The sequence below is a fragment of the Panicum virgatum genome, chromosome 5K (assembly GCF_016808335.1).
Source record: "Panicum virgatum strain AP13 chromosome 5K, P.virgatum_v5, whole genome shotgun sequence".
Classification (NCBI taxonomy): Eukaryota; Viridiplantae; Streptophyta; class Magnoliopsida; order Poales; family Poaceae; genus Panicum; species Panicum virgatum.
In genome coordinates this window covers 20936629-20954742 of record NC_053140.1, presented here as the reverse complement: position 1 = coordinate 20954742, position 18114 = coordinate 20936629, and the positions used below count along the sequence as shown (strand labels likewise).

General features: G+C 43.7%; 1 protein-coding gene and 1 pseudogene across 1 annotated transcript; both read left to right on the top strand.

The window, feature by feature from the left end:
* The first annotated feature begins 4634 nt into the window (after positions 1-4634).
* LOC120706894 (wall-associated receptor kinase-like 6) lies at positions 4635-9160 on the top strand. The gene is made up of 4 exons (XM_039991645.1): positions 4635-5727; positions 6434-6907; positions 7499-7648; positions 7777-9160. The coding sequence occupies exons 1-4, from the start codon at positions 4761-4763 to the stop codon at positions 9027-9029; spliced, it is 2844 nt and encodes a 947-aa protein (XP_039847579.1). The 5' UTR covers positions 4635-4760; the 3' UTR covers positions 9030-9160.
* A 1553-nt stretch (positions 9161-10713) lies between these two features.
* On the top strand, positions 10714-13319 carry LOC120706899 (annotated as a pseudogene).
* Positions 13320-18114: the final 4795 nt, after the last annotated feature.

Below are 18114 nucleotides of genomic sequence, written 5' to 3'. Positions count from 1 at the left end.
ATAGCTTTATGATTGTTGCTCGAACATTAGCTAGTAGAATACCTCTAAGTGCAACTGGAATCAATTGCGTCATCAACACGTGACAGTCATGGCACTTTACGTGTGCGAATTTCTTCTCTTTCAAGTTCAGTAGCCTCTTTATATTCGAAGAGTAGCCTGATGGGACCTTGATACTGTTCAAACAGTCAAACATACTTTGCTTCTCTTCCTTACTAAGAGTGTAGCACGCAGGACCTAGATAATGATGTCATTTATCCCTTTTTTCTGGATGTAGGGCGGCCCGTTGTTTCATACGTTGAAGACCTTGCCGCGCTTCCAATGTATCCTTTGCCTTACCGTAGACACCAAGGAAACCTAGAAGGTTCACACAAAGATTTTTTGTTAGGTGCATCACATCAATTGCGTGGCGGACGTCTAAGACTTCCCAATAAGGTAACTCCCAAAACATACTCTTCTTCTTCCACATAGGTGCACGTCCGTCATCACTCTGCACTAATTTGCTGCTGGGTCCTTTTCCGAATACTACTTTTATATCTTTGACCATTTCAAACACCATTTTCCCACAACGGTGCTTAGGCTTGGTACGATGATCTGCCTTTCCATCGTTGTGAGCATGCCTCCTCCTTAATGGGTGCTTGATCGGAAGAAATCGACGATGACCCATATACACGATCTTCCTACAGTGTTTGAGGTACATGCTGTCGGTTTCTTCTAAACAATGGGTGCATGCCCTATAACCCTTATTGGATTGTCCAGAGAGGTGACTTAGTGCTGGCCAATCGTTGGTGGTTACGAAAAGCAATGCATGAAGGTTAAAATGATCCTCTGCGTGCGCATCCCACATACGAACACCCTCCTCTTTCCACAACAATAGAAGATCCTCAATCAGTGGTTTCAGATACACATCTATATCGTTACCGGGTTGCTTCGGGCCGGGGATAAGCACCGGCATCATAATGAATTTCCGCTTCATACACAACCAGTGAGGAAGGTTGTATATACAGAGTGTCATAGGCTAGGTACTATGGCCACTGCTCTGCTCACCGAAAGGATTTATGCCATCCGTACTTAAGCCGAATCTTATATTCCTCGCATCATTTGCAAATGTTGGGAATGTTCTGTCCACTTTTCTCCACTGTGACCCATCAGCGGGGTGCCTCAACATATTGTCTTGCTTACGTTCTTCTTTGTGCCATCGCATCAATTTAGCATTCATTTTGTTCATGAACAAATGTTTCAGACGTGGTATTAGAGGAAAATACCACATCACCTTGGCAGGCACCCTCTTCTTAACACGCATCCCCTCAACGTCGCCTGGATCATCTCGAGGGATCTTATACCGGCACGCGTTGCATACAGGGCATGAATCCAAATTTTCATACTCACCTCGATATAGGATGCAGTCATTAGGACAAGCATGTATCTTCTGTGCCTCTAATCCTAAAGGACAAACAATTTTTTTTGTCTCGTATGTTGTCTCCGGCAAGGTGTTACCCTCAGGGAGTAAGTTTTTTATAAGTTTCAGCAACTCCTCAAATCTCTTGTCAGACAAACCATTTGATGCCTTCCATTGCAATAATTCCAATGTGGTACCCAACTTCTTTTGGTCTTGTTTGCAATCAGGGTACAACAATGTTCTGTAGTCCTCCAACATACGCTTCAGATCTCTCGATTCCTTTTCTGTTTCGCAACCTTCCTCAGCTTCGCACAGCATCTGACCAAGATCATCTTCTACAATGTATCCTTCAGTATCTTCTTCAGACTCACCCATTGCAGTGTCATTGAAAAAGAAATTATAATTGGCTGCAAAGTCAGAAATCCTGTCCTCTTCTTCTACATTATTATCCAGCACAATTCCTCTTTCTCCATGCTTGGTCCAAACATAGTAGTTCGGCATAAAACCACTATTGAACAAATGACTATGGATGGTTCTGAATGATGAGTAATCCTTCTCATTCTTATAGAATTTGCATGGACAACGAACGAAACCGCCATACTTGTGTTTCTCGGCTGCTTCTATGAATTCATGCATGCCATCCATGAACTCCTTTGAACGCCGGTCGGCCATGTACATCCATTGCCGACTTATCTGGGTCCACAATACATTTATATACATCATTGTACTGTACAAATAGTTCATTCATACTACCAATTTATAACAATACATTTATATAATTGATAATGCATATAATTATAATAAATAGATACTATTCACTGATCAAATAAATGGATAAAACATATAAATACAATAATTTGATAGTATTCAAATATCGAATAAATTGATAACGCATATAACTATAATAAGATGCTACAAATAAAAATAATTATCACATGTATAAACTAAATCAAATAATAACTGTTTCTAAAAATTAATTGCTAAGTTATAAAGAAAAATAACTAACCTTTTTTCAAAAAAAAGCAAAAATTCTCCTCCCCTCACCTCACTCACCTGCCATGAACAGTGAGTTCACGACAGCTTGAGGGGGGAGGGGCTGGGGTATTTATAGGCTCGGGCCAAAGGCACCGGTGGTTTCAATGACCTGGTGCTAAATTTTGTTCAATAGCACCGGGTCAAGGCACCAACCGGTGCCTTAGGCCTGAGCTCCTGGCAGCTGCCACGTTTCATCACCATAGAAACCGGTTATTACCATCAACCGGTGCCAATAGCGCCGCCTTCATTTAGTACCGGGTGGTGGTTCAAACCGGTGCCTATGCTGACGCATTGGAACCGGTTGGAACCACCACCCGGTGCCAATTGTCCTCCACTTGGTTGGTCCAAGGCCAAAGGTACCAGCTGCTGTTGCAGCCGGTACCGTTGGGTACCATCGGTACCGGCTGCAACAGCAGCTGGTACCTTTGGTCTGGACCGATGACCCGTTTTCTAGTAGTGATAATTAGCCTTGGAGACCCTGGTTTGTCATGATTATGGACTATATTAATGCACGTTTGACAGTCTCGCATGCTATTAAAACACTGTTGTCGTCAATTTTGTGCAAGGAAGGTTGGGAATTGATGATGATGCTCAACCGTGCAGCGGTAGCATTAGATGGTAGATAACCCCTGCTACAAGAGCTTCCTAGCTTTCGTTCTGTTCTCCAGCGTGACTAGACTGCAACCTCGCTTGCTTTCCTTCCATGGTGCCTGGAGTTGCAAAAGAACCATGCATTATCTCATTCTGAACCAAAAATATGCATCACATATTGATTTGCGTGGACTGATCTCATCAGCATGACAAATGGTATAATCAAGGACCTTGGAAGATATTTAAAATTAGTTCTTGAAATGGTATTCATGAACAGTCAAATTTGTGAATTACTTAGCGTTTGGATGTAGATATTAGGACTCGGAATTCGGAATTGGAATTGGCAGATGCAAATGTCAACTGTTTGGATGACATAGAATTCGGAATTGGAAATCAATCTCAATGCCAACCGGTATTCATCGCACGCATGTGCTCCTAGTCTCAATACCGAGCCACACCCCAAACAATAGAATTGCAATTGTATCTCATTTCAATACCAAGGTTGATTTGGTATTGAACCCAATTCAATTCAAGGCCCTCCAATGTCAACATCCAAACAGAGCCTAAGTGAATTTAAAATTACTTATGCCTTGCATAACAAACTATGCTGATGGAACAGATCCAATTGTAATCAATATTACTTCTCCAAATATTTAAAATTACTTGTGGAGATCCTAAACAATTGAACATATCCTAAAATTACGTCTCCAAACGTTTAAAATTACTCCAAAATAGTTAATATTATCCATGACAGTAAAAGTCCTTGTTTTCTTATTGTGACCGTACGTTTGGATGTTGGCTTGCATGCATGATTTTGATAGACAAAGAGAGCGAGGGATTGCATCCATGATGCAAAACTGAAACATTATTTCAGGATATGCATTTAATCCCTAATTTTTAATGTTGACCAATGCTATTTATAGTATGAGAGAATTATGAGGGAGTTAACGCACTGGAGAAGGCCTTATTATTCAGTACCTAGGCCCAAGGGTATCCGTCCCTCCGGTCACCATCGACCAGGACGACAACACACACACACTCTCTCTCTTGGTAGAATGGTAGAAAAAATTAAGTGGCGAGTGGTGGCCAGGCTTGAAATATTTGTCTCAGAAGGCTACTGTGTATCTTTCAGTGGATTGTTGTTTAGGGTTTAATTATTCTATGGGCTTCGTGAGAATTCAATATTAGAGCTAGTATATTTTTTCCTGAATGGCGAAAGTTTATTGGCGTAGGGGGCACGGCTAGGATTCTTATCTCCATGGTAGTCGTGACCCCATACATACATATCATGAAAATGGCATGACAGGTTTGCATAAACGACACAACTGTCGCCGGAGGCCAGTGGGAATACAAGTCACCTACAGGTTTGCATTGGTCCGGACACAACTGTAAATCTTACTATTCTTCTTTTTTCCTACATCTTCGGTCAGTGCTCCATTCCCCACCATAATTATTATATTTACAACTAGCTAGGATGGGGACTCACAAGTTAAGCCGCTACACAACTTCACTGTCGTCACGTGCAGCCATGGACCGACTGACTTCCAAGCAAGTCTCGCAATCGCAAGTCACAGCCTGCAGCCCTGCCGGAGGCGGTCATCGTACGTGCACGTGGTTTACTATACTACTGCTAGCACTATATACTTTCTCCAGGGCTGCAGGAACTCCAGTTAAGATCCTGAAACACAAGTACACTAGAATCCCGCGCGCAAGCTAGAGTAGGAAACTTTGTAGCAACATGCCTCGTATGGAGGCATCTACTACCGTCCGCGCTACCCAGCGGTGGTGGTTCGAGTTATTGGCATGCCTAGCCCTCATGGCTGCAGCCACCGCCGTGCTGGGGGTATCTGCCGCGCCCCCCACCGCCGCCGACCTCGCGCACTGCCCCAAATCCTGTGGAGGCGTGAACATCTCGTACCCCTTCGGCATCGGGCGGAGCTGCTTCCGCCCGGGCTTCGAGGTCACCTGCAACAACAGCACCAGACCTCCCAAACTCTTCCTGGCCAACACCACGACTACCACCGAGATCGTCCAGCAATATCTATGGGGCGCTGCTGACGCGTCTATCGTCTTCAACATCGCCACCAGTCCGGGTGCGTCTGGCAATTACAGCCGGTCGTGGCAGGCTCCTGGAAAGAGCCTTTTTATCACGGAGGAGACAGCTGTGGTGATTGTCGGGTGCGGCGTTGAGGCCTTTTTGTTCGACCACAATAATACCGGTCCCGGCAACCTGATGGGATACTGCACCAGCACGTGCAGTGATATGGCGGCCTTGGAAAAGCAGGAAGCGGAGCGAGGAGGCTGTAGCGGCATAGGATGCTGCAGCATCCAGTTCTATAGGTCCGTTCGTGCCTTTAGACTTTCCATCATTCAAAAGGAAGAAGCAGTGCCTCCTATAGTTGCCCTTGCGAATGCTACCGTCAAAGCTTTCTTAGTAGAATACGAGGGTTGGGACTATGCTTTTAGCATGGCTGATCTGTTGTTCGATAAGATTAACCAAAGCACCATTGGCGCTGCTACGGCATACCTACGTCCTGTGATCACAGATCAGCCGACTTGTCGAAAAGCCAAGATGTATGCTGAGTTGTATGCCTGTGCTGACGTAAACGATTGTGAGGATTATGATGATGGATACGGAGGCTACACGTGTTCCTGCGCCAACGAATTTGATAACGGCAATCCCTACCTTGTCGGCGGGTGCATAGGTAAATACTGGAACTCTAACGGCGACGTTATCCTGCATGATCAGTTTATGATTTTGCATGTGCATATTTGCATACTTCTTTTATTCATTTTAATTTTATTTCCTGATCTTTGCATCGGCAGCTTACAAAACAAACTTGACTCTTTTTCCTTTTAGCAGAACGCAGAACACATATCACACTCACATACAGACACGCGCGTGCACACACCATATCCCTATGAATGCATACATGCATACCGTATCACTAGTAACATCACTTCTTTTGTAGAAACGAGTTGCATTTTGACCCGCCTCTTAAAAAACAGGATGTTGCTACAAATCGTTCTGTAGCAGTGACCTCTCCTATCATTGTCATATTATTAATATTATCACTACTATAATATTAATTTCTCATTTCTATGATTTTTACGTGGGAAATTCCCTCAATTTTCCCCTATAAATTACAATGAAATATCATGTAAATCATTCATAAATATAGCTTTCGTTCATAGATATGATCACTCACTCATGGTTTTATCTTACATTTCTTTGTTCTTTGACATTTTGTCATTACATAGAAAAGCCTTTTCCATTTGCTAATGTTAACATATATAAAAACAAATTTGTTGAACAAGAATAAAATATTTTGTATTCAAACATTTTTATTGACTTGCTACTTTGGTATTCGTGGCGAGTCACTTTGTTATTAATATCGTTAAATGCAACAGATGATCAGTACAACCCCAGTCACCAAAAGCTGAATTGTTCAAGATCATGTGGCAATACAAGTATACCATTCCCCTTTGGGCTTGAACCAGAATGTACGGCCAGTACGAAATTCGGACTGAATTGTACATCGAACCAACCCCTGCTTGGATCACCGCCAGGCCTGCAATATCTGGTGGTAAATATTTCTATCGATGAAGGACTCCTATTTGTCAACCAATCCTATGACCCTAAATATGTGCCACATAGTTCGTATCAATATCTATTGGATGTTGATTTCTCTGAGCAATATGGTATTTGGAAATGGGCTATCAGCAATACTACATGTGACGTGGCAAAGAAGCATACCAGATATGCTTGCATCAGTGCAAACAGTGAGTGCACAAATGTCACCCATGGAGATGTCTACATTGGTTATCGTTGCAAGTGTTCACACGGTTATGAAGGAAACCCTTACATCAGGAATGGTTGTAATGGTATATGCCTATACATCTGTTGTATTTTATAGTAGGCATAATTAATTTCTAAAGAACTGGTTATAACTTGGTAACCGAAATATGAAGTGGTAGAAAACTTTTTGTAAAAAACAATCAACAATGTATATGCCACATAACATGTGAATATTCTTTAAAGGCGAAATAGTCAAAATCGTTCCTGAACTATCGAGCTCGGCTCAATTTCGTCTCTCAACTATCAAAAGGGCCAATTTGGTCCCTATGCTATCCAAATGAGTCTGTTCTCGTCCTTATGCTGAGTTGGCAATCCTAAGCTCACTCGCCGCTGACGGGGCAGTCCACCGTGGCATGCCGACTCAGCATAAGGATGAAAACAAACCTATTTGTATAGTTCAGGGACTAAATTTGCACTTTGATAGTTGAGAGACGAAATTAAGCCGAGTTCGATAGTTCAGGGACGATTATGGCTATTTTGCCTTTTTTTTAAAAATGATTTGTGTTGTTATTCTGAAACGTAGTACAAGGAAACAAGTACTGTCTAGTTGGAATTTTGAATACACTGAAATAGACATATTATGCAATTCAGCTCACATTCTAGAATGGCACTCGCAGATACTAACGAGTGTTTGGTACCGTACAAATGTGATGGAACATGCCATAACTTGGAAGGAAGCTTCATTTGCACCAGCTGCCCTCAAGGGACATTGTTTGATCGTGTGGAAATGCAATGCACTTCCAGCAAACATCGTAGCCTTGTTATTGGTATGTATTTAAACCTCACCTCGTTACTTCCAGCAAACATCGTAGCCCTTTTCTTTTGCAAGGAGAAACAAACAATATGATCAAGTTGTAAATCTGACCCCACTTCGTATAAATAATTACTTGTGCAGCCATTGCTATTGGACTTGGCTGTGGCTTGGGAGTTTTAGTCCTCACTTTAAGTACAACCATATTAGTCCAGCAGTGGAAACGACACATACGAAAGACAATTCGAAGGGCATGCTTCCGGAGAAACAAAGGTCTACTCCTAGAGCTGCTAATATCGTCTGACGAAAGTGCTACACATAGCACAAAGATATTTTCTTTAGAAGACTTGGAGACAGCTACAAATAACTTCGATTCAACACGGATTGTTGGCAGTGGAGGTCATGGTACAGTTTACAAGGGAATTTTATCAGATCAACGTGTGGTAGCCATAAAAAAGTCCAAAATCGTGGAGCAAAGTGAGATTGATCAATTTATAAATGAGGTAGCCATCTTGTCTCAAATTATTCATCGCAATGTAGTGAAGCTTTTTGGTTGCTGCCTTGAATCTGAGGTGCCTCTGCTTGTGTACGAGTTCATCTCAAATGGCACACTTTATGACCTACTTCATGGTGATTTGAGTGCCAAATGCTTGTTAACATGGGATGATCGTACAAGGATTGCTCTTGAGGCTGCAACTGCTCTTTCATATCTCCATTCAGCTGCTTCGATCCCTATCTTCCATCGGGATGTGAAGTCTGCCAACATACTGTTAAATGACAGTTTCACTGCAAAGGTTTCAGATTTTGGTGCTTCAAGATCCATTTCTATTGATGAGACTCATGTTGTCACCATTGTGCAGGGGACGTTTGGGTACTTAGATCCTGAGTATTACCATACAGGACAGTTAAATGAGAAAAGTGACGTTTATAGCTTTGGTGTGATACTAGTTGAGCTACTAACAAGGAGGAAACCAATTTTTCTCAATTGCTTGGGTGAAAAGCGGAATTTGTCTCATTGCTTCCTTCAAAGACTACGGGATAAAACTACCATAGAAATATTGGATCCTCAGGTTATTGAGGAAGCAAGCCAGGGGGAAATTGATGTGATGGCTTCACTTGCAGAGATATGTTTAAAGGTTCAACGAGAAGAGAGGCCTACAATGAGAGAGGTGGAGTTAAGACTGCAGCTCTTACGGGGTAAGATAACTAAGAACAGTCGAGAAGATTTGCAAGTGGAGAATGAAATTGAGCCATTGTTACTGTCTAAGTCCAACTCAAGTTCTCTTGCTCAATATAATCAGCTCGGAGCGATTTCTGACTCCATAAATAATCATGAAGCCACTCGATGCTATACCATGGAGCAAGAACTTGTCTCTTGGAGTGATTTACATCGCTAAATGTAGAATGTACTTCCTGTATAATACCATCAGTGTAAAAATTTCCTTTGGAATATGTACTTTTAGATTTTAGATTTGTGGTTGTGAAACTGATCTAGTGGATGATATAGAAACTTTTTGAAGTTGAACAATTCAATACTACCAGGCCACGCAATGGCGAATCTAGGCCCACCAGCTAATTTGTTGTGTGAGTCCTTTGCGAGCTTGTGAGTTATTCAATTGATTTGATGAGCCGCATCGTTTGATTCTCAATTTTTTTTGCAGCAGGATCCCTCAAGCTAACCCTGAACTACCCCTAAAAAAACCCTAAAAAAAAAGAAAGCTACTTCCGAACATAGGCTCCGTTTGGAAGATGGTAGATTTTGGAAATCTAGAAGGTAGAATCTGTTAGGCTTACAAACAGGCTAGATTTCAATGCAGATTCTTGAAGTGGTGTTTGGATCTATAGGGACTTATTTTAGTCCTCTCTTTTGACATCGATTAGATAGAATAAATAAGGATTAATTGCAAAACTAATTGTAATAGTCGCGGCTAATTGTTGAGACGAACTCATTAAGTCTAATCAGCCCATGATTGGCACATGTTTACTTATCACAATATTGTCAAATCAAGGTCTAATTAAGGTTATTATATTCATCTCGACAATTAGCTTTCATTTATGAAATAAATTTATAATTAATCTATATTTAATACTCTTAATTGGTACCCGCAATGTGATAGAACAGGCCCATAAAATCCTGCTAGAAGCCGGAGCGAAGCTAATTCCAGCTTGTGCTGCAATTACATTTTTGCCCATGAACTTCATGGACAAATTATCCATCTACCATTGTCCCTGTCGGTCTCAAGCGCTGCACGTCTCCCTCCCCGCGTCTCTGTCCTCGTTCACCACCTCCGCCTTCTAGTCGCCGTCCTCGACTCCCGCTTCCCTCCTCCGCCGGCTACGCAAGCGCAACCGCTCTTGCCGGCTGTCCCCGCCTTTACGGCCATACCCCGCACAGGACGCCGCAGCCACAGCTGGTCCGCCACCGCCACCACCACCACTTGTCCCTGCCCCTCCCCACATAGGCCATCGCCGCCTTCGTCCCTACCAGCAGTCACCGCCCGTCTCGCCTCTCCCTGCCTGGGCAAGCTTCGGTCTTTGCCGCCAGTCCCGCTCAGCCGCGTCCCCGGCTTCCCGCCCCTGATTATCAGCTACAATCCACATCTCCAAACAGCCATTTTATCCTAAATCCAGATTCTCTAATTCATCCAAAATCCTAGCTTATCAAAATCTAGAATCTGATCCAAATGGGATCTTAGAGCCTGTTCGACTGACCGCATAAATAGTATAGAGCTGGTAGAACGAATAATATTCTGTGAGAGGAAATAAGCCGAAACAAGCCGAACAGTCTCGTAGCTCAGCTCGTTGATAGTCGGCCTGCCCCCATATTCTTTTCCCTCGACTAGGAAACGCCGCCACAAAACCTGCTGCGCCGCCGCCGGACTTCCCCTCCTCCCCTACCCCGGTCCCTTCCTCCAACCCATCGCTACCCGATCCGACACCACCGGAGCGCCATCGACTGCAACACCTACAGGTAAACTCCATCTCCCCAAATTTGGATCTCCTTTGGTCCTAGTGCTCCGTTCCCTGTGGAAGTAAGAGATCGGCTACTGAGGATGTACGCTGCTTTTGTTTGCAGCGAGAGGGGGGAAACCTAGGAGATGAGGCTGGTGGGGTTGACGGGCGGGATCGCCTCCGGGAAGAGCACTGTGTCCTCTTCAAGGACGCCGGAGTCCCTATCGTCGACGCCGACGTCGTTGCTCGGATAAACTAAGTGGGCTGCCCAGTCCTTGACTTATCTGACGATTCCGTGCAAAGCCTACTTAGTTTTAGCCTCAAGGTTTGTAGCTTTAAGCTGCCAGCATTTGTATAATGTTGTCAAATTTGGTACACTTTAGGTCTCACTGTAAAACTTAGACTTGTCAATTATGCTTAGCAGTGCTTTTGGCGAGAATCAAGAGGAACAACCTGGTCCTTGTGCATTTAGTACGAATAACTGGACGCCAAAACTTCAGTCTTTGTATGCTTTTGTTCAACAAAAGTCACATATGGTTGTGCCAATTATACTTTTGGCCAAATCAAGAGGAGGTAGAGCCTGGTCTGTACGGGGGAGATAAGTTAGTGTTGATAATTGGAGTCCACCACCTACCTCCGCCTATGTAGTTATGGTCCAAGAAAGAATCCTGTTAATTTTCACATAAAGCTGTGGCATTCATCTCACTCATTGCAGATATGTACATTCACTCCAGACTCAAAATAAAAAAGATTCCTGAACTTATTTGCAGATCTTATTATTCTCTTCTTCCAATGGGAACTGTTTAGAACAGATCTTGTACCAATAATAACATGATAACAGGGATTGGCAACCTCACAAACATAGTCTTGTGATGGTTGGAGGTTTTAAAATCATACAATTGTTCCTTTAATCGATAAATAATAATAGCTTGGACAACAAATTGGCAACTATAACAGAATCAGTGCCACCATAATGCATGGAGAAGTATTTTTCTGTCATTTTGATATGTGGCCTAGCAACAATTGTACTCGCAAACCACAACAGTAGCTGCTGCCAAGCATGGCTTAGATATATAAATTGCACTGCAAAGCATGTCTATTAGATATTAATAGTACTTCTCGAGTTATATTTTTTCACTTGATGCCATGAGCATAAGCCTGTGAGAGGTGACAAATATTTGTTGTACTAATTTTGTAGCATTGCATATATAGAATGTAGTGCAGCAAGGTACTGGAGGTTGGAAGAAGATTGTAAAAGCCTTTGGGGATGAAATTTTGTTGGACAACGGAGAAATTGACAGAGCTCGCTTGGGACAAATTGTGTTTTCTGACCCATCAAAGCGGCAACTTCTTAACCGGTACAGCTTTCACTAAGTTAAATGTTTTGCATTTTTTCAAAGAATGTAGATTTATTAATGAATTTGCTTATATAGCTATTACTATAAAATAATAATATTAGGAAGAGCAACATCACTTATTTCTGTGTCATGTACTCGATTATCTTTTTGGTTGGCATGAAAAATGGCATTGTTTTGCTGTATATTTCTAGTCATACCAACTATGCTGCAGCGGTGGACCCAGAAAAGTTTTGGAGCCTGGGCCACAATAGTGTGCCGGTCTGTATTTAGATTAATTTGTGCTTGTTGTGTGCATTGACCAGCTACTCTAGGCTTACGTACATGGTATTTATTTTGCCCTGAGCTGTGCAGGTGCCCTTCTGCTCACCTGGAAGCCCGGGCAAGTGCCCAGGTCGCTGGGCCCTGGGTCTGCCCCTGCTATGCTGCATTAATACTGATCTTTGTTTCATATTAATAATAAAATGTGACAAGGTTTACACAAGTAATCCTTGAATGCTGGAGAAACTAAAGTTCACTGCATTGAAAGGTGCCCTAATTACTTTGAGACAGGTATTCACAGTTGTTTGGTCTTCCATAATCTCATGACTAGTTCTTAAGTGCTTAATGATTCCTTCACGCTAATATCTTTTGGTAAATATATTCTGTCATGATTGGTGCCATTTCATGTATAACTTATTGTTCAATTTCAGTCTTCTGGAGCCACATATTTCTGGCATATTCTGGGAGATTGCAAAACTGTGGATGAAGGGATGCAAGGTTATCGTCCTGGACATCCCGCTGCTGTTCGAAACAAAGATGGATAGATGGACAAATCCAGTCTTTGTTGTCTGGGTTAATCCAGAAACCCAGATCGAGAGGCTCATGTCAAGAGATGGGTGCTCTGAAGAACAAGCTCAGAACAGGATCAACGCACAGCTTGCTCTGGACTGGAAGAAGTCGGAAGCGGACATAGTGATTGACAATTCTGGGTCACTGGATGACACCAAACAGCAGTTTCAGGAGGTGTTGAGGAAAGTCTCTGAGCCCTTGACATGGAAGGAGCGCTTGAGATCTCGAGACGGTCTGATCTCTGTTGTCATGTGTACAGCAGTGGGGGTACTAGTTGCTCAGAAGAACCTGCTATGATCCTCATGAGTTTGAGGAGGTTAAAACCAGTGATGTATTGTTTCTCGAGACCAGCACAAATAAGCTTGTGTGGTCTCTTAAGAGTGGAAATTGGATGGCTGCATTTGGAATACTTAGTGATAAAATAAAATTTTGTAGTATGGTTTACTGTTTTACCATAGAAACTACTTGATGTCGGTGGCATATATAGCATTCTTGAGTGGAGAAAGCTCCGTTTTCTCAGTTGCTTTTATTGGGTAATGGTTGGAGTCATGGAAATCTGTTTGGTTTGTTTGGCTGAGTTTTTTTTTATTTTTATATTATTTTATCAAAAATATATGTCGTGATTTTTTTTCCAAAAATGTCACCCAGCCGCCGGTTCATCCGGCGGAAGGTTGTTACCGCCGGATGAACCGGCGGTAGGCTCGTACCGCCGTGGGCCGTGGCTGGCCGGATCTTACAGCCGGTTGAAACGGCGGTAGGTGGAACTTACCGCCGGATGATCCAGCGGTAAGTACCTACCACCGTTTCAACCGGCGGTAAGGTCCGGCGTGTTAAAGCCGCGCGTGCCCCCTCCCCCCAGCGCCGCCGCCCGCCCGCTCCTCCCACGCCGCCGCCCGCTCGCTGCCCCGCGCCGCTGCCCGCCGCTCCGCCGGCCGCGTGCACGCCCTTCCCCCGCGCGCCCCCCGCACGCACGCCCGGCCCCCGCGCGCCCCCCGCACGCACGCTCGGCCCCCGCGTGCCGGGCTTTGGCCGGCGGCGCGGCTCGCCGGCACTCCCCCGGCCGCCGCACCGAGGCGGCGCTCGCCACTCGGATCGCAGGTAAATTTTTAAAATTTAATTTTAGTAATAATAGTTGGTAGATTAGGATTCGAAATATTAGTGATTTGAATATAGTTTTAGTTGTAGAAACAGTTTTACTAAATATTAGTGATTTGAAAATAAGTTATTTTGATACAAAATCGTAGAACATGTAATTGAAAATATTAGTTTACATACGAATATAATTGAAAATATTAATGAGTTCAAACAGACATATTAGTCTCATAAAAATATTATTAATTAATATTATATTACATAAAAACAGAAATTGTTGTCAGTAATAGAAATTGTAGAGAAACAATTAAGATAGATGTAAAAATAGCAGAAATATTTTTTAGCGTTGATTAAATTCTAATGACGAGTAATTATTGTCATAAATATTGGCAGGCATGTCAGATGATTTGTATTTTCAAGTGTTTTATGGGTCCGGAGAAGTTAGACATGGTCCTGAAGTGGTAGATTTGTCAGAGTTTAGCTCGATCACAAAAAAATACCCCGAGCTAGAGATAGGACTTGGATTTCAATATCCAATTGGTTATTTAAATCTTTCGGCCTTAGTCGAGATGAACATGAGATCTCTGTCATGGCAGTGGTCAGTCGAAGGGAACTAATATTTTGGGAGTTATTGCCGCTTGAAGGGACGCAAAACTGGGTTCTTCTCTTCTGCACCGACGCAGGAGGTCGTCGGCACTTCACAGCTGGGAGTGCCCCACTCGTGACGCAGCACTACAGTCAGTTGGAGCAGACGTCTATTCCTGAGCAGGGTCGTCGGTCCACTCGCGAGACCGTCCCGCCGGAGCCACTGACGTGCTCGCAGCACCACACTAGGGCGCCCCAGGCTGCAGAGCGACGTGGCAGGAGGAGAGGGGGCAAGCGCGGACGCATCTAGTTTACAGGTTGTAATTTGTTAATTACTTTGTTCCGTCATTCTATGTTATGTAGGCCTGTGCAGACTATGATTGGATGTGTCCATTACGTACCATTATGATGAGTAGGCCGGTGCAGTGTTTCGGGCGATGGTATGTGTCCGTGCAGTGAAATTATGACGATTAGGCCAGTGCCATGCAGTGTTCCGGGCGATGGGATGTGTCGGGGCAGTGCAATAATCAGGAGCAACGAGATGTCGTGTCGTTGTTTAAAGTGGGACGAGTGAGCGGTGTTGAGCGTGTGAGGGTACAACTCAAGAGCAACGCGAGGTCGTGTCCGTGTTTAAAGTGGTAGGAGTGAGCGCTGTGGAGCGTGCGAGTACTGTAGCCTTTTCATGTGCATTTACACTCCACACTCCGGGTACCAGACCTTTGAGCGCCTATAAATACCTAAGGCATGTTAGATTAGTTCAGAATCTGTTTACCGTAGTTGCAACGGGTTCTGCCATGCCACTGCATGTCTGTTGTGTGTTTCATTAACATTGTATTATGATGTAATTCCTATAACATTGTATTATAATGTAATTCCTATGGTTTACATTGTTACGATTAGGCCGGTGCCGTGTAGTGTTCCGGGCGATGGGATGTGTCAGGGCAGTGCAATAATCACGAGTAGGTCGATGCAGTGACAGTACGACGATTAGGTTAGTGCGATAGTACGCTCGATGGGATAGCAGTGAGCGCTGTGGAGCGTGGAAGTGCTGAAGTCATGAGCAGTGAGATGTCGTGTCGTTGTTTAAAGTGGGATGAGTGAGCGGTATTGAGCGTGCGAGGGTAGAAGTCAGGAAAGAGAGGTCGTGTCCATGCTTAAAGTGGTAGCAGTGAGCGCTGTGGAGCGTGCGAGTACTGATGGTACGAGCAGTGAGAGGTCCTGTTGTTGTTTAAAGTGAAATGACTGCGCGCTGTGGAGCGTGCGAGTGCAGAAGCGTGGACGACTGTGGAGCTGTGAGAGGTAATATCTGTGTTCAAAGTGCATGGACGATGCAGGCAGCCCTGCGTGTATAAAAGACCACCTTGTGGTTTCCAAGAGCACAGCCTTGCAATTCAGGTTCCACTTTTTTTAATTAGCCCAAACAAACAGCTATGAGCTCCTCATTCTCCCAGGCAGCTTTCCGTCGGGATATGGAGGCTCATTTAGGACCCTCTCCTAACGATCCCAATAGATGTATTACAGATTGCAAGGTATGGCCGAAAGGTGTAGAGCCACCCGATTGCTATTGCCAAATGCGTTGTGTTCCGAACATATCTCGTGATTACGAGACTTTTGGCCAGAGGTATTGGTGTTGCAAGAATATCGAGGAAGTCCAAAAAAGAGGTGCAACATCACAGGTATAGATTAATTTGTAAATATGCTTTTGTTATTTTTAATAATTTTGAATCGTTTCTTGTTTGCAAAAGTACGCTGGTGATGACACGCATACTCATTGGTGTCATTTCCATGAGTGGATTGACACGTGGATCACTCGTCGTGATTAGCAATATATGGAGTGGTTGAAGAAGGTGAATGGAGATTTACGCAAATGCGAGCGTGCAAAAGCAGACATCGCGGGACGTGATAAGGGTACTGCCCGTGAATGATTGATGTTGTATTGCTTCGTCTGAATAAATAATGTAACATTTGTTCGAATTACCTAAGGCATGTTAGGTTTAGTCTTGGACCTCGTTACCGTAGCTTGTAATAAGTCCTGACATGCCATGTCATGTGTTCTGCGCGTTGAATTGTGTGGACCACTATTTAATTTGTGTTCAATGTATGAATGGTGATTGTTTTGTTTGTTTTTATTGTGTGTACTGGCCGATATATACCCATGGAGTTGTCATCACGTTGTTCTGAAAAGTTTATTTGTAAAGTAATGCTTCTGAAAAATCTAGTTGTAGCTAGTAGAAAGTACACAATGCAGATTAATTTGACATTGAAATTACAAAAACAATTGCACTGGCATGTACATGGAACACACTAACGTCATGTTCCATCTAGACCTAACATGCCTTAGGGAATATGAAATTCGAACATTACATGATAGTCATCTACTGAGTGCACCGAGGATACTTCCCCTTCCTAATAGCCTCGGGCCCCGCCTCCTTCGCACGGCGGGCCCTCTCTCGCTTCCTCTCCCTAGCAGCTTCACGGTCCTCCGCCTGCCGACGTTCCACATCTGCGAACCTCTTCTGGATCTCTTCTTTTTCTTTCTTGCGCTTCTCCTCTATTTTTTCCTCTTGCAGCATTCGCTGCCACCTTTCCGCAGACCACCTTGCTTCGCGCTCAACGTGTTCCTTAGCTTCGGTCGATTGCTCCGTATCCAGCCACTGTATGAAATCACAAAGAGGTGGTGGACTCTATTTCCAAGCCGAGTTAGAATTAACTTATTGAACTCCGAAGGCGCAAACTAGATTGTGTGAGGTGATACCTTCGCTTTGTCCTTGCCGTAGCGCTTTGACGGATCGTACTCGTAGTTCTCACACATGAAGAACCACCTGCCGAAGTCATCGCCCAAAACTTTGGACTCCATCAGCTTGCACAACGAACCGCAAAAGCACATTGGAACCTGCACTCCTTGAGGCACAGGTTCTCTAATCTTGTTCCACGGAATGTAGGTAGAACCAGAGAAAGACATGGTGGTAGTGCGGGGATGGCTAGTGACTTCGTATGAGATGGCTAGTGACTTCATATGAGATGGGGCGATGTTCTATTTATAGATGGAGCTATTTGGTCTATAGGCATGGTTCACGCATGTCTATCGCCGTTTCAAACGGCGGTAGGTCCTCCCACATTTTTAATTATAGTGGGGGTGCAGAAGAATCTGATGCAAGGTGACATGACATCGAAATCGTAATTGAAACTCATGAATATCTCATAAAAATATATTTTCACATTCTATTATAGTTAAATCTAATTTTTATTAATTTTTTTAAAAAAATTTCCCTAACCTCCGCTATCTCTATTATTTTCTGAAATATCTATAAACGTAAAGAAAATAATTACAGTTCAGACAGCCTATAAAATAATTAAACAATTAATTACAGCAGTGAGAGCATATAAAATAATTAAAAAAAATTGTGGGAATAGCTATCGCCGTTTCAAACGGCGGTAGGACACTGGGCGTCTACAGCCCGGCTACAGCCGGCTATAGCCGTGCTGTAGCCCGGCGGTAGCACTTACCGCCGGTTCGTTTGGCGGTAAGGAGCTACCACCGGATGAAACAACGGTAAGTTTCATGGGCCGTGGGCCAAGGATCTTACCGCCGGTTCATCCGGCGGTAGCTCCTTACCGCCAAACGATCCGGCGGCAGGGTGACATATTTGAAAAAAAATATATCGAC